Genomic DNA, 10,739 nt, shown 5'->3' with positions numbered 1-10,739 from the left:
AATGACTTCTAAAATAAATTATCCACACACACACACACAACAGACAATATTATAAGTTGTGCATATCTTTATTGACTCATAAAATATAGCCCCCCTCCCATGAATCAAAACGGTATGAACTAGCGCAGGCCTATTCCGTAAACTTTATCCACATCTGTCGTTTTTTGTTGCATTATTGCACGTAATTTACATCGTTGTATGTAATCTATGTATTTATGCACTATATGTGGTGATGCTGTGCTGTTGAGTTTGAGATGCAACAAGACAACTTTATGGAAAGGGACACAATACAATTATTATTATTAATTATTATTATTATACACAATATTGTTGTAATAAAATCTAAACATGGTAAAGAAATGTACAAGATATCAGTGCACCCACACAACCATATATTCCATCTTTATTGTTATCTGCCTGCTCAGGTGTAGGCCTACCTTACATTTGACTCCCTTTGCACCTAACCAAGCCCTCCTGCAGGTCAATAAATCTCTGTTACTACATTGACATCTTCAAACAAACAACCTAGCACATTTTTGCTTTACACAAAAACATATTTAAAGAGATAAAAAAATATTTTAAAAAAAGTTATTGAGCATATAACTTTGAAATCCATCCTCTTCATTTCTCCCATGCTCCTCCTCGCATCGCCAGGATAATACGGCTTGTTTTCTTATTATCATAACAACCAAGAACGCAGGTATTGTTTAACATTATTCTCCCTTTTGCGAAGCCTGGCATGAGAGGTTAGTGTCTTGCCTTGACTTACCAGTTGACAAAAACTCTAGAACAAAAACAATCAATTGATTAAATAACTAATTTCCTCCACATAATGATAAGAAGTAACGGTCCTTTATTATATGGTCCACCATCATTTGAAGGGGCATTTTTAGCTCTTGGTTGTTGACAAATGTAATACAATACTGTGTTCACATACACCGCAGAGGGGAGTGGAACCTCAATGGAAATGTGTCAATAATCTTAACAGTAAGTGTTGTAGAACCAAAATTTCCTCATTTAACGCTAGGTTAAAATCTACTCATAATTATTCTTATCCTGGAATTCCTAAACCGCGAAGACGTAAAGAGAAAATGGGTGACAGTCCATCTCTCTAAGTCTCCTACCACCCCCCTTCCTCCTTTGACTCTTGGTTGGTCCTTGGCTTGCTAAAACCAAAAGTACGAAAAACAAACAGTAAGACAATAAGACATTGACATACACTGACTATATGCAAACCCACTTCTCTAAGCAATTCTGATGCAAACACTTCCACTTCTCTAAGCAACTCTGACGCAAACACTTTCACATTCATTCACATTCATCTTTTCCCATTCCTGAACAACGTTTTACCACATCTCTTCCTATCTCTCTTTCTTTCATTTCACACCCAATTCCTCTCAACTGAGATCGTCTTGCCTACTAGTGAATAAATCCTTTTTACTTGACCACAGGAAACCTCAGATTTTGTTCTTCTTGTTGTTGATTATAAACATACACCATTAGCAGTAAATGCAGCTGTCATAAATTGGACATTCAATGTGAGACAAACGGTTTCGACTGTGTTTTTTAAGCTACACATGAGCCCACACAACCACCTCAGCGGTGAAAACATCTAGAACAATCAGAGCTTGTCCGTTTTGCACTGACATGTGCATGTTTTTATGCGCATTGAGCTTCTGAGAGACGTGTATGGTCCCACTGATCATATAGCCGGTGTAATGAGAGTGAACCAGGACAGTAGTACCGAAGTCTCATTCACCAGCCGAGGCAAAGGTCTTACAAGCCCGGGAAGCAAGCCTAGACCATGAGAGTGTCTTTAAGTTGTCAATCTTTCATCTTTTCACAATTTCTTCCAGTTAACTACAGTCATAGTGGACAGGAGTTCACTTCTCACACTTTCTTTCAATCCTTCGTTCCTTTCCTTTTTTTCTTCCATCTTTCATCCCTCTTCAGTGTTGTTGACCCACTCCTTTCTTTTTTATCCAACAATTTCAAAAGTACTTGAGTAGGTATTTGATACAATGCCATGGCTGCAAAAAAATATGAATATATTTACTTCACTTTTTACACACATTTGCAAAAAATGTCATTCAAGAAAGCATAAACATACTTAGGGCCAAATTCAAACTTGAGATCTGTGCATGCAACTCACTAGCATGAGTAAATCATGCAATGATGTTACAGGTTAGGGTTGGTCCATAGTTCACATAGTGTTGTCCCTCTGACGTGTCCTTACCTGCCAGTCCAGAGGGCCAGAGAGGAGCAGCTCACTTCCCCAGGTGTTCAAATGGCACACTGACCTGGTGGAGAGGAGAGGGGGTTAACAGAAAGCATAGGCTTAGTATAAGGTGCTGTGCATTCAACAGACATATTATACATTCACATACACAGGCAGACAAACTTCAATCCCTTTCAGAAGAGGAAGAGTGGGGGAGCAGTGGGGTTCACGATAGCAGAAAGAGAGAGCAAAATAGAGAGAGATACAATGGTAGGTAAATGACCTGTGATGTGGCGATGCGTGACTGGCCCATCTGTGCAGTGAGGTCAGAGGAGGAGATGTTGGCGGGGGCACCACGGTGGAGCCTCATGGCCACCTTTCTCTCTCGCTCCGCACGGGACACAGCCTGTGGGGACCGGTTCCCTACACACACACACATTATTGGTCAAATGGAATCTAGTGCTGGGCTGGAACAAATGCCTGCACACCTTGGACTTTCCTCAAAGTTTCCTCAGCCAAGTCCAAACACAACAGATTATTTAAGAGACTAGAGGGCTACAAACTGGAGTCATGAATTGAGCAAGTGGTTTAGTTTACACACCCACCCTCGTGTTTATGCAGTAATATCTTGTCGACCTAATGAAGTAAGTAAGTAATGAAGTAAGTAAAAACCTAAATAGTTGGTGCATAGATCTGAAATAGTCAGTAGTAGAAAAAGAGAAGGTCCGGACTCTTAGATTTGTTTTAGTCAAAATGGAATAAACATTTTGTTTGATATTTCACTTTCATTCTAAGAATGCAGACCTTTTCAACTACTGTTTGCCTCATGACTCACCTGACGGTGCGACTCCTCTGGAAGCAGGGTTAATGTTTGCCTCATGACTAACCTGACTGTGCGACTCCTCTGGAAGCAGGGTTACTGTCTGCCTCATGACTCACCTGACTGTGCGACTCCTCTGGAAGCAGGGTTACTGTCTGCCTCATGACTCACCTGACTGTGCGACTCCTCTGGAAGCAGGGTTAGAGGCTGCTGCATTGGGGCCATTTCTGATCCTGTCTACACCGCCCGGGGGGTTGCCGCCCGGGGGTAGGGCACGAGGTACCCTAGGTCCCCCGCCGATCCTCTCATCTCCCTCTTTTCCCTCTCTCCTCTCCCTCTCCCTCTCCCTCTCCCCATCCTCGGCTGTCCTGCTGGCCCCCTGAAGCAGAAAGATGTATGTTCAGGTTAGGAAGGTGCCAGGGATTCAAAATAAACTCATAGGGAACCACGTTTCTATAATCAACTATGTAAACGTCATATATTATACATTTATAATACACATGTAATCCACTAATGTATAATTGCATTTAAAATGAAAATGTAATGATAAATAAGGTCAACAAATAGATATATTGTTAATAAATTATTAATAGTGTAATAATAATGGTTAATAGGGATGCAGTACTCACAAACTTGAGCATGTTCCAGTCAAAGACATAGTCGTAGGAGAAGCCCTGTCTGTGGAACAGGTTTCTGAACAGCTGTCTCAGGTACGAGTAGTCCGGCTTGTCATCGAACCGCAGAGAGCGACAGAAGTTCAGGTAGGTGGAGAACTCAGCTGTGAATAGAGTGGGCGACAGAAAGACTCAGCTATGGATAGAGTGGGTGACAGAAAGACTCAGCTATGGATAGAGTGGGCGACAGAAAGACTCAGCTATGGATAGAGTGGGCGACAGAAAGACTCAGCTATGGATAGAGTGGGCGACAGAAAGACTCAGCTATGGATAGAGTGGGCGACAGAAAGACTCAGCTATGGATAGAGTGGGTGACAGAGAGACTCAGCTGTGGATAGAGTGGGTGACAGAAAGACTCAGCTGTGGATAGAGTGGGTGACAGAGAGACTCAGCTGTGGATAGAGTGGGTGACAGAGAGACTCAGCTGTGGATAGAGTGGGTGACAGAGAGACTCAGCTGTGGATAGAGTGGGTGACAGAGAGACTCAGCTGTGGATAGAGTGGGTGACAGAGAGACTCAGCTGTGGATAGAGTGGGTGACAGAGAGACTCAGCTGTGAATAGAGTGGGTGACAGAAAGACTCAGCTGTGGATAGAGTGGGTGACAGAGAGACTCAGCTGTGGATAGAGTGGGTGACAGAAAGACTCAGCTGTGGATAGAGTGGGTGACAGAGAGACTCAGCTGTGGATAGAGTGGGTGACAGAGAGACTCAGCTGTGGATAGAGTGGGTGACAGAGAGACTCAGCTGTGGATAGAGTGGGTGACAGAGAGACTCAGTTGTGGATAGAGTGGGTGACAGAGAGACTCAGCTGTGGATAGAGTGGGTGACAGAGAGACTCAGTGTTGGATAGAGTGGGTGACAGAGGGTAACCAAAGTGTCACCAAAGACTTGGGTCAAATACACATTAATTTAGCTTGGTGTTGAAAGACTACTTGAAGTGTGTTTCTAACAACACTAACACAAACACACTCATGGTTAGTGTTGTAAGCTCAGGATAAAGAAACAGACTTTAGCTACTTACAGGGGTATCCCTTGCAGAGCACCTCGATAGGGGTGGACATCTTCTTCTCACTGATGCGTTCGTACTTCTGCCTCTTGGTGGCGGCCTTGAGGCCCTGCCAGGGCAGAGAGCCCAGGTTGAAGTACATCAGGACGTAACCCAGAGACTCCAGGTCATCACGACGAGACTGCTCTGTAGAGAGAGGGAGGGGGAGAAGAGTGGGGGGTTGTGGGGGGAGAGAGGAGACATGGAGAGAGGAGACACTATACTGATCTTATTAAGACACATAAAACAAAACAATAACGTGTATACCTTTAGAGGAGAAAGAGGAGAGAAGAGGAGTATAGAGTAAAGGAAAGGAGAGAACAGGAGCATAGAGTAAAGGAAATTAGAGAAGAGGAGCATAGAGTAAAGGAAAGGAGAGAACAGGAACATAGAGTAAAGGAAATTAGAGAAGAGGAGAATAGAGTAAAGGAAATTAGAGAAGAGGAGAATAGAGTAAAGGAAAGGAGAGAACAGGAACATAGAGTAAAGGAAAGGAGAGAACAGGAGCATAGAGTAAAGGAAATGAGAGAATAGGAGCATAGAGTAAAGGAAAGGAGAGAACAGGAGCATAGAGTAAAGGAAATGAGAGAAGATGAGTATAGAGTAAAGGAAATTAGAGAAGAGGAGAATAGAGTAAAGGAAAGGAGGGAACAGGAGCATAGAGTAAAGGAAAGGAGAGAACAGGAGCATAGAGTAAAGGAAATGAGAGAATAGGAGCATAGAGTAAAGGAAATGAGAGAACAGGAGCATAGAGTAAAGGAAATGAGAGAACAGGAGCATAGAGTAAAGGAAAGGAGAGAACAGTAGCAGAGAGTAAAGGAAAGGAGAGAACAGGAGCATAGAGTAAAGGAAAGGAGAGACAGGGGAGTGAGGGAGGGAGGGAGGAAGAGAGAGGAGATGGAGAAGGGTCAATACTCCTACTGCAGTAGTTCTGTGAATCAACCCCTGATCAATACCGACGCAATCACGTAAAATCTATCGACTCTCTCACTACACACACAGCCGATGAAGGGTCAAACAAACGTGAACACACACGGTTAATATTACAATTAGTGGGTGACAGGTCAACAAATAGATATATTTGTATATCTGTACCTATCCCCAGATGTGTGTTGATGGATGCATAGCGTGCCGTGCCGGTCAGGTTCTTGTTCTCGCGGTAGGGGATGTGCTGGTGTGTGCGGGCGTCGCGGTACTTCTTGGCCAGGCCAAAGTCAATGATGTACACCAGGTTGCCCTTCTTGCCCAGGCCCATCAGGAAGTTGTCAGGCTTCACATCTCTGTGGATGAAGTTCTTAGAGTGGATGTACTCAATACGGCTGATCTGGAGAGGAGAAAGGTAGTGGAGGAAGAGGGGAAAAGGAGAGAGGGAATGGTTGACTATCATTATCAGTTCCAGTTCTTGGTTAAAGCCAATAACGTTATATATAATCAAGGGGTATTCTTTGAAAATGCCAGCACAATAAAGCATATAGAGAAGCATATGATAAAAATAGGTTTTGGAGGAGGAGGAGGATGCGTGCTGTACCATCTGGTCAGCCAGCAGCAGGACAGTCTTGAGGCTGAACTTGCGGGAGCAGAAGTTGAACAGATCCTCCAGACTGGGGCCTAGCAGCTCCATCACCATCACGTTGTAGTCTCCCTCTGCTCCACACCACTTTATGGATGGGATGCCCACTATAGGGAAGGGAAGGGAGAGTGTGATTTATAAGCTAGTGTCACATACTGTGGTTCGAACCCAGGTCCAGAGTAAGCCTTCTAAGTTAAAGCCTAGGCATTAGCTTGGAAAACTCATGCAAAACTTCAGATTTCAGGTTAGGGTTTCCCAACACAGTCGCCCACTACCCCCACCTCTGACCACACCCGCTTGTCCTACTCCTCTCTCACCTCCTCCCTGCATCATCTTGTAGAACTTGCTCTCGATGTGGAGTTGTGGGTGTTTGGTCTTCACACATTCCAGCTTAATGGCCACCTCCTCACCCGTGGCGATGTTAATGCCTGACAGAGACACAGGAAGGGACACATACCATGACCACCTTTTTGATGATGCAATCACCATGGTCTACTCTGACACAGTCTTTTATTTTTTATGGCCAGCTTTGATGTGTTCAATGATGAAATGTGTTCAGACAGACTTTAAAAGGATACTTTGGGATTTTGGCAATGAAACCCTTTATCTATCTCTAACTTCTAGTATGAAAGAAGTTATAGGTAGTTTCGCAGCTGAATGCTAACAAGCGTTAGCGCAATGACTGGAAGTCTATGGTATCTACTAACATGCTAGCAGTTACCATAGACTTCCAGTCTTTGTGCTAACACTAGTTAGCAACTTCCTTCAAACTGCACGCAGATACATAAAAATTGTATCCACAAGTTCATCTGACTGTGAAGAAGTAAATAAAAGTAGACAAAATCCTGAAGAATCCCTTTAAAGTTAGTATGGAAGGAAGTCTACTCTGGAATATGTTTATTTAGAGGTTTGTGAGAATAAGTAGAGTTAGAGCTACATTAAAACAAAGGTCTTACCCAGGTAAATGTCTCCAAAAGAGCCGCTCCCTATCTTCCTGCCGAGGCGGTACTTGTTCCCCACTCTCAGTTCCATGGTTCCTGCTGTCCTTCCCAACTCACTGTGGGAGCAAACATACGGGAAGACATACATTTACATTTTAGTCATTCTTATCCAGAGTGACTTACATGAGCAATTAGGGTTAAGTGCCTTGCTCAAGGGCCCATCAACTAATTTATCACCTAGTTGGCTCAGGGATGCGAACCAGCGACCTTTCGGTTACTGGCCTAACGCTCTTAACTGCTAGGCTACGTGCTGCCCCCTGTCCTCAATCAAACTGTAGATCGATATAGCTGAAGGACGTTGTGACGCAACCCAGTTCCATCTCAATCTCATGGGGATCCAACTCAAATAAGATGTTACAAAAGGGAGAATTGGTTACAAAATAAGAAACGGGACAAGAGAAGACTAAATGAAGACCAAGTCAGGGATGGAGAAAGAAGAAAACATTATTTAAGCCAAAATAATTGGAATGGGAGTGGAAAATAGTGTGGTTAAAATGTTGATTTAAAAAAAAATGTTTTTTAACTTCTTATAAGAAAGTTGGATGATTTAACTATGGATTTGAAAAAGCTGTGTACTATGCCTCTCTGAGAGGGCATGTGCAGGGGAAAACTCAGTGTGAATCTGACTTAATAAATCCAGCACTTTGAACCAGCTGGCATCTCAGACACTCCATCTCACTTCAAAGGAAACCAGCACATAAACAAATATTTAGAATAACCTCATCATTTCAGAGTCCCAAATTAAATTAAGTGAAACACATTTTCTTCCAGCATGCAGCCTGCATGCTTTTCCCATCACAATACAGGAAGAGGTTTACTTTGGAAAATGGCTGTGATGGTGTTGAAATACATACATAGAAAAGACAGACTGATTATAAAGATGGTAAATATTTTTAATTTGCATTTATATTCATGCTCTGTAAGGGCAGTGCACTCAGGATGCCCTGCTGGTGTCTTGTCTGTAAAGGTTGGGAGCAGAGCAAAATAGAATGTGTAACTGACGAACACTAAACAGATTATAAAAAATGAACTAATAAAGTTATAATATATTATATAATTATATTCTATTAAAAAATACATATTCTACAGTCGTACATAATGGTGGTGGATGAGATTGGGATAAATCCCAACAGCGATAGAACATTTTGATGCAAGGTAATGATAGATGACAGGAACTACATGCAATCTTACCATGATAATTTTACACTGTAAACCCGTCTCAGTTAAGGTCAAACTCTTGTTAATGAATGCATATACGAAACAGCTCACGTTTGTGTTAGGTAAGTAGCCTACCCTATAAGCCTATTACAAAATTGAGCCCTATTCTTGTAGCAAGGTTGTAGCGCTGCTCCATAGCAAGATGCCAGGGGCCACGTCATTTGCTGCAGATGTAAAATAGTAAATCATCCAGTCGACAGAGCTGGGAAGCTAGATTAAACCTATCCAAAAATCTAATCAATATAATTAGGCCTATATTAGACACATTCGAATTCACGTTCAGTGTTTATTGTCAATATTTGCACAAAGCCGCACCCTTGGCTTGGGAAAACCTTCTCGGACGAGAAAAACCCTACGTCCCTACCATCGGATTCTCACTCTTGTTTGGGTCCCTGTACAAACCCCAAACAGACAAACACAATTCCCCCTTATTTACCAATGGACCCGTGCCTTTCCTCCCCTCCGTTGCCCACCGTTTTTGATCAAGCTCTTCAGGGACTGCTGCCTTCCTTCCACCGAGGTGCTGATCAGGACGTTGTCATTCAAACAGCACCATGGACAGCGAAAGACGGCCGATGCGCTTGACGAACCATTCCTCACCGCCCTGCTGATCCTGATGTAAGCGTCCCGCGGTATACTCTGGTCTAGTCTGCACTGCGAATGACAGATATTTAGGTGTAAACTCAGAAATCCAGCTATTCCTCTATCTCTCGTCTCAGTTACACCATTGACAATATCAATGATGTCATTCAGCACAGACCATAAGAAAATGCCCGGATTACCTTAAAGACACCGCGCGCCTCATGCAGCTGTTGTTCCACTGTTGTCAATGTCGTGAGTTGGAGCACTTTCCAAGGCTGCTATACTCAGTCTACTGAAAGTGTTGTTGTTTGTTGAGTCTAAAAAGACTGTAGGATCAGTCCCACTGTTGTCTAATTCTAATTAACGCATTTGTAACTTTACCTTTTAAAATGATTTGATGTAGTTTGATGTATTGGTTTTGTGAGGGCTGCAAGATGTTTACCAGGTTTATTTGCCAATAAGTAGTATGCTTAATAGTAGCTTATGCTTTAATTGAGTTTAACCTGTTGGCTCTCTTCAAAAGTAAAATATCATATTCCTGCTCAAATTCAGCAATTAAATGTTATTATTTTCTTGGTAAAGATTTTTCATGGCCTTTTTTCTAAAATAGTGAATTATTTCATTTTTCTTTAATTTTAATTTCTAAATCAGATTTAACCTTTGCTGAGTACACCTCTGACACCTCTGCTGTTACTACAGTAGGTGCCAGCATAGGCCTCTCTAACCCAAGTCCTCATTCCTCCTTTTTTGAAATGTCACTCTTGCAGGATTGTTTGTTTGTTGTTGTTTCCATCGGCCCTGTGAGTTGTGCTGGCTGGAATTTTGTGTAGTCCCAGCGTTAGCCTACTTTGATACTATACTAAAGCTAAAGAGGGTTGGAATAATGGAGAGGACAGTGTTTTGCTGTCACAGGTGCAGGATCTTTTAAATCAACCAAAATATGTCTAAAAGCAATTGTTACAGCAACAGGAAAATAGCTTCAAGAGCCTTGTCCAAATACTGGTGGACTCAACTAACAACAGAATGGACGATCTGAGCAGAGGTCCAAGACCTTAAGAACAGTTTGCAGAGAGGCGGATGTCCTGAAAGAGAGACTTGCAGCAAGATCACAACAAACGGTAAGTCCACGCAAGATGATGTCAGCACTGTCTGTGAATCATTATAGAGTATCACCAAAGGCATTACAGTAAGGGTTAGAAACGCTGTGGTACCACAGTATGAGTCATAATACCCATAAAACCTAGCCAAACACGGAAATGGTTGCAATCATTTTTCTAGCATTCATTTTTTTCCATAGGGGATTTTAGCAACACTTAAAATAAGGTCTGTGTTTCATGTAGGCTTACCCTGGCATGATGTATTTGCCTGTATTTACCTCCCAAAAATGAAATGCAAAATAGCTGCTAATATGGCTATCATACAGAACTACAAATGCCTGTCACAAGCTTCACGTCACGCACCAGGGCCATGATGATCTGGACAACACCATAGTACCCTCCAAGCTCATCATTAAGCTTGAGGCCCTGGGTCTGAACACCGCCCTGTGCAACCGGGTCCTGGACTTCCTGACGGGCTGCCCCCAGGTGGTGAAGGTAGGAAACATCACCTCCA

The 10,739-nt window shown here is 42.7% G+C and overlaps 1 protein-coding gene across 2 annotated transcripts; it reads right to left on the bottom strand.

Annotated features, from left to right (window-relative positions):
* Positions 1–52: 52 nt before the first annotated feature.
* Positions 53–9,302, bottom strand: LOC109869937 (casein kinase I). Of its 2 annotated transcripts, none has more exons than XM_031805245.1 (11): positions 9,020–9,302; positions 7,284–7,384; positions 6,645–6,755; positions 6,286–6,434; positions 5,853–6,081; positions 4,734–4,904; positions 3,668–3,816; positions 3,210–3,417; positions 2,502–2,641; positions 2,237–2,300; positions 53–2,030 (listed from the first exon to the last, which is right to left on the bottom strand). In XM_031805245.1, exons 2-10 carry the CDS (start codon positions 7,357–7,359, stop codon positions 2,268–2,270), a joined length of 1,266 nt encoding a protein of 421 aa, XP_031661105.1. In that variant the 5' UTR covers positions 7,360–7,384; positions 9,020–9,302; the 3' UTR covers positions 53–2,030; positions 2,237–2,267. The 2 variants fall into 2 exon arrangements, with proteins under 2 accessions (XP_031661105.1, XP_031661106.1); XM_031805246.1 differs by having other exon boundaries at positions 8,983–9,297.
* Between the last annotated feature and the right edge of the window lie 1,437 nt (positions 9,303–10,739).

Source organism: Oncorhynchus kisutch, linkage group LG25 (genome assembly GCF_002021735.2).
Source record: "Oncorhynchus kisutch isolate 150728-3 linkage group LG25, Okis_V2, whole genome shotgun sequence".
Classification (NCBI taxonomy): domain Eukaryota; kingdom Metazoa; phylum Chordata; class Actinopteri; order Salmoniformes; family Salmonidae; genus Oncorhynchus; species Oncorhynchus kisutch.
Note: the sequence above shows the minus strand (reverse complement) of the source record. Positions and strands in the feature narration are given on the sequence as shown.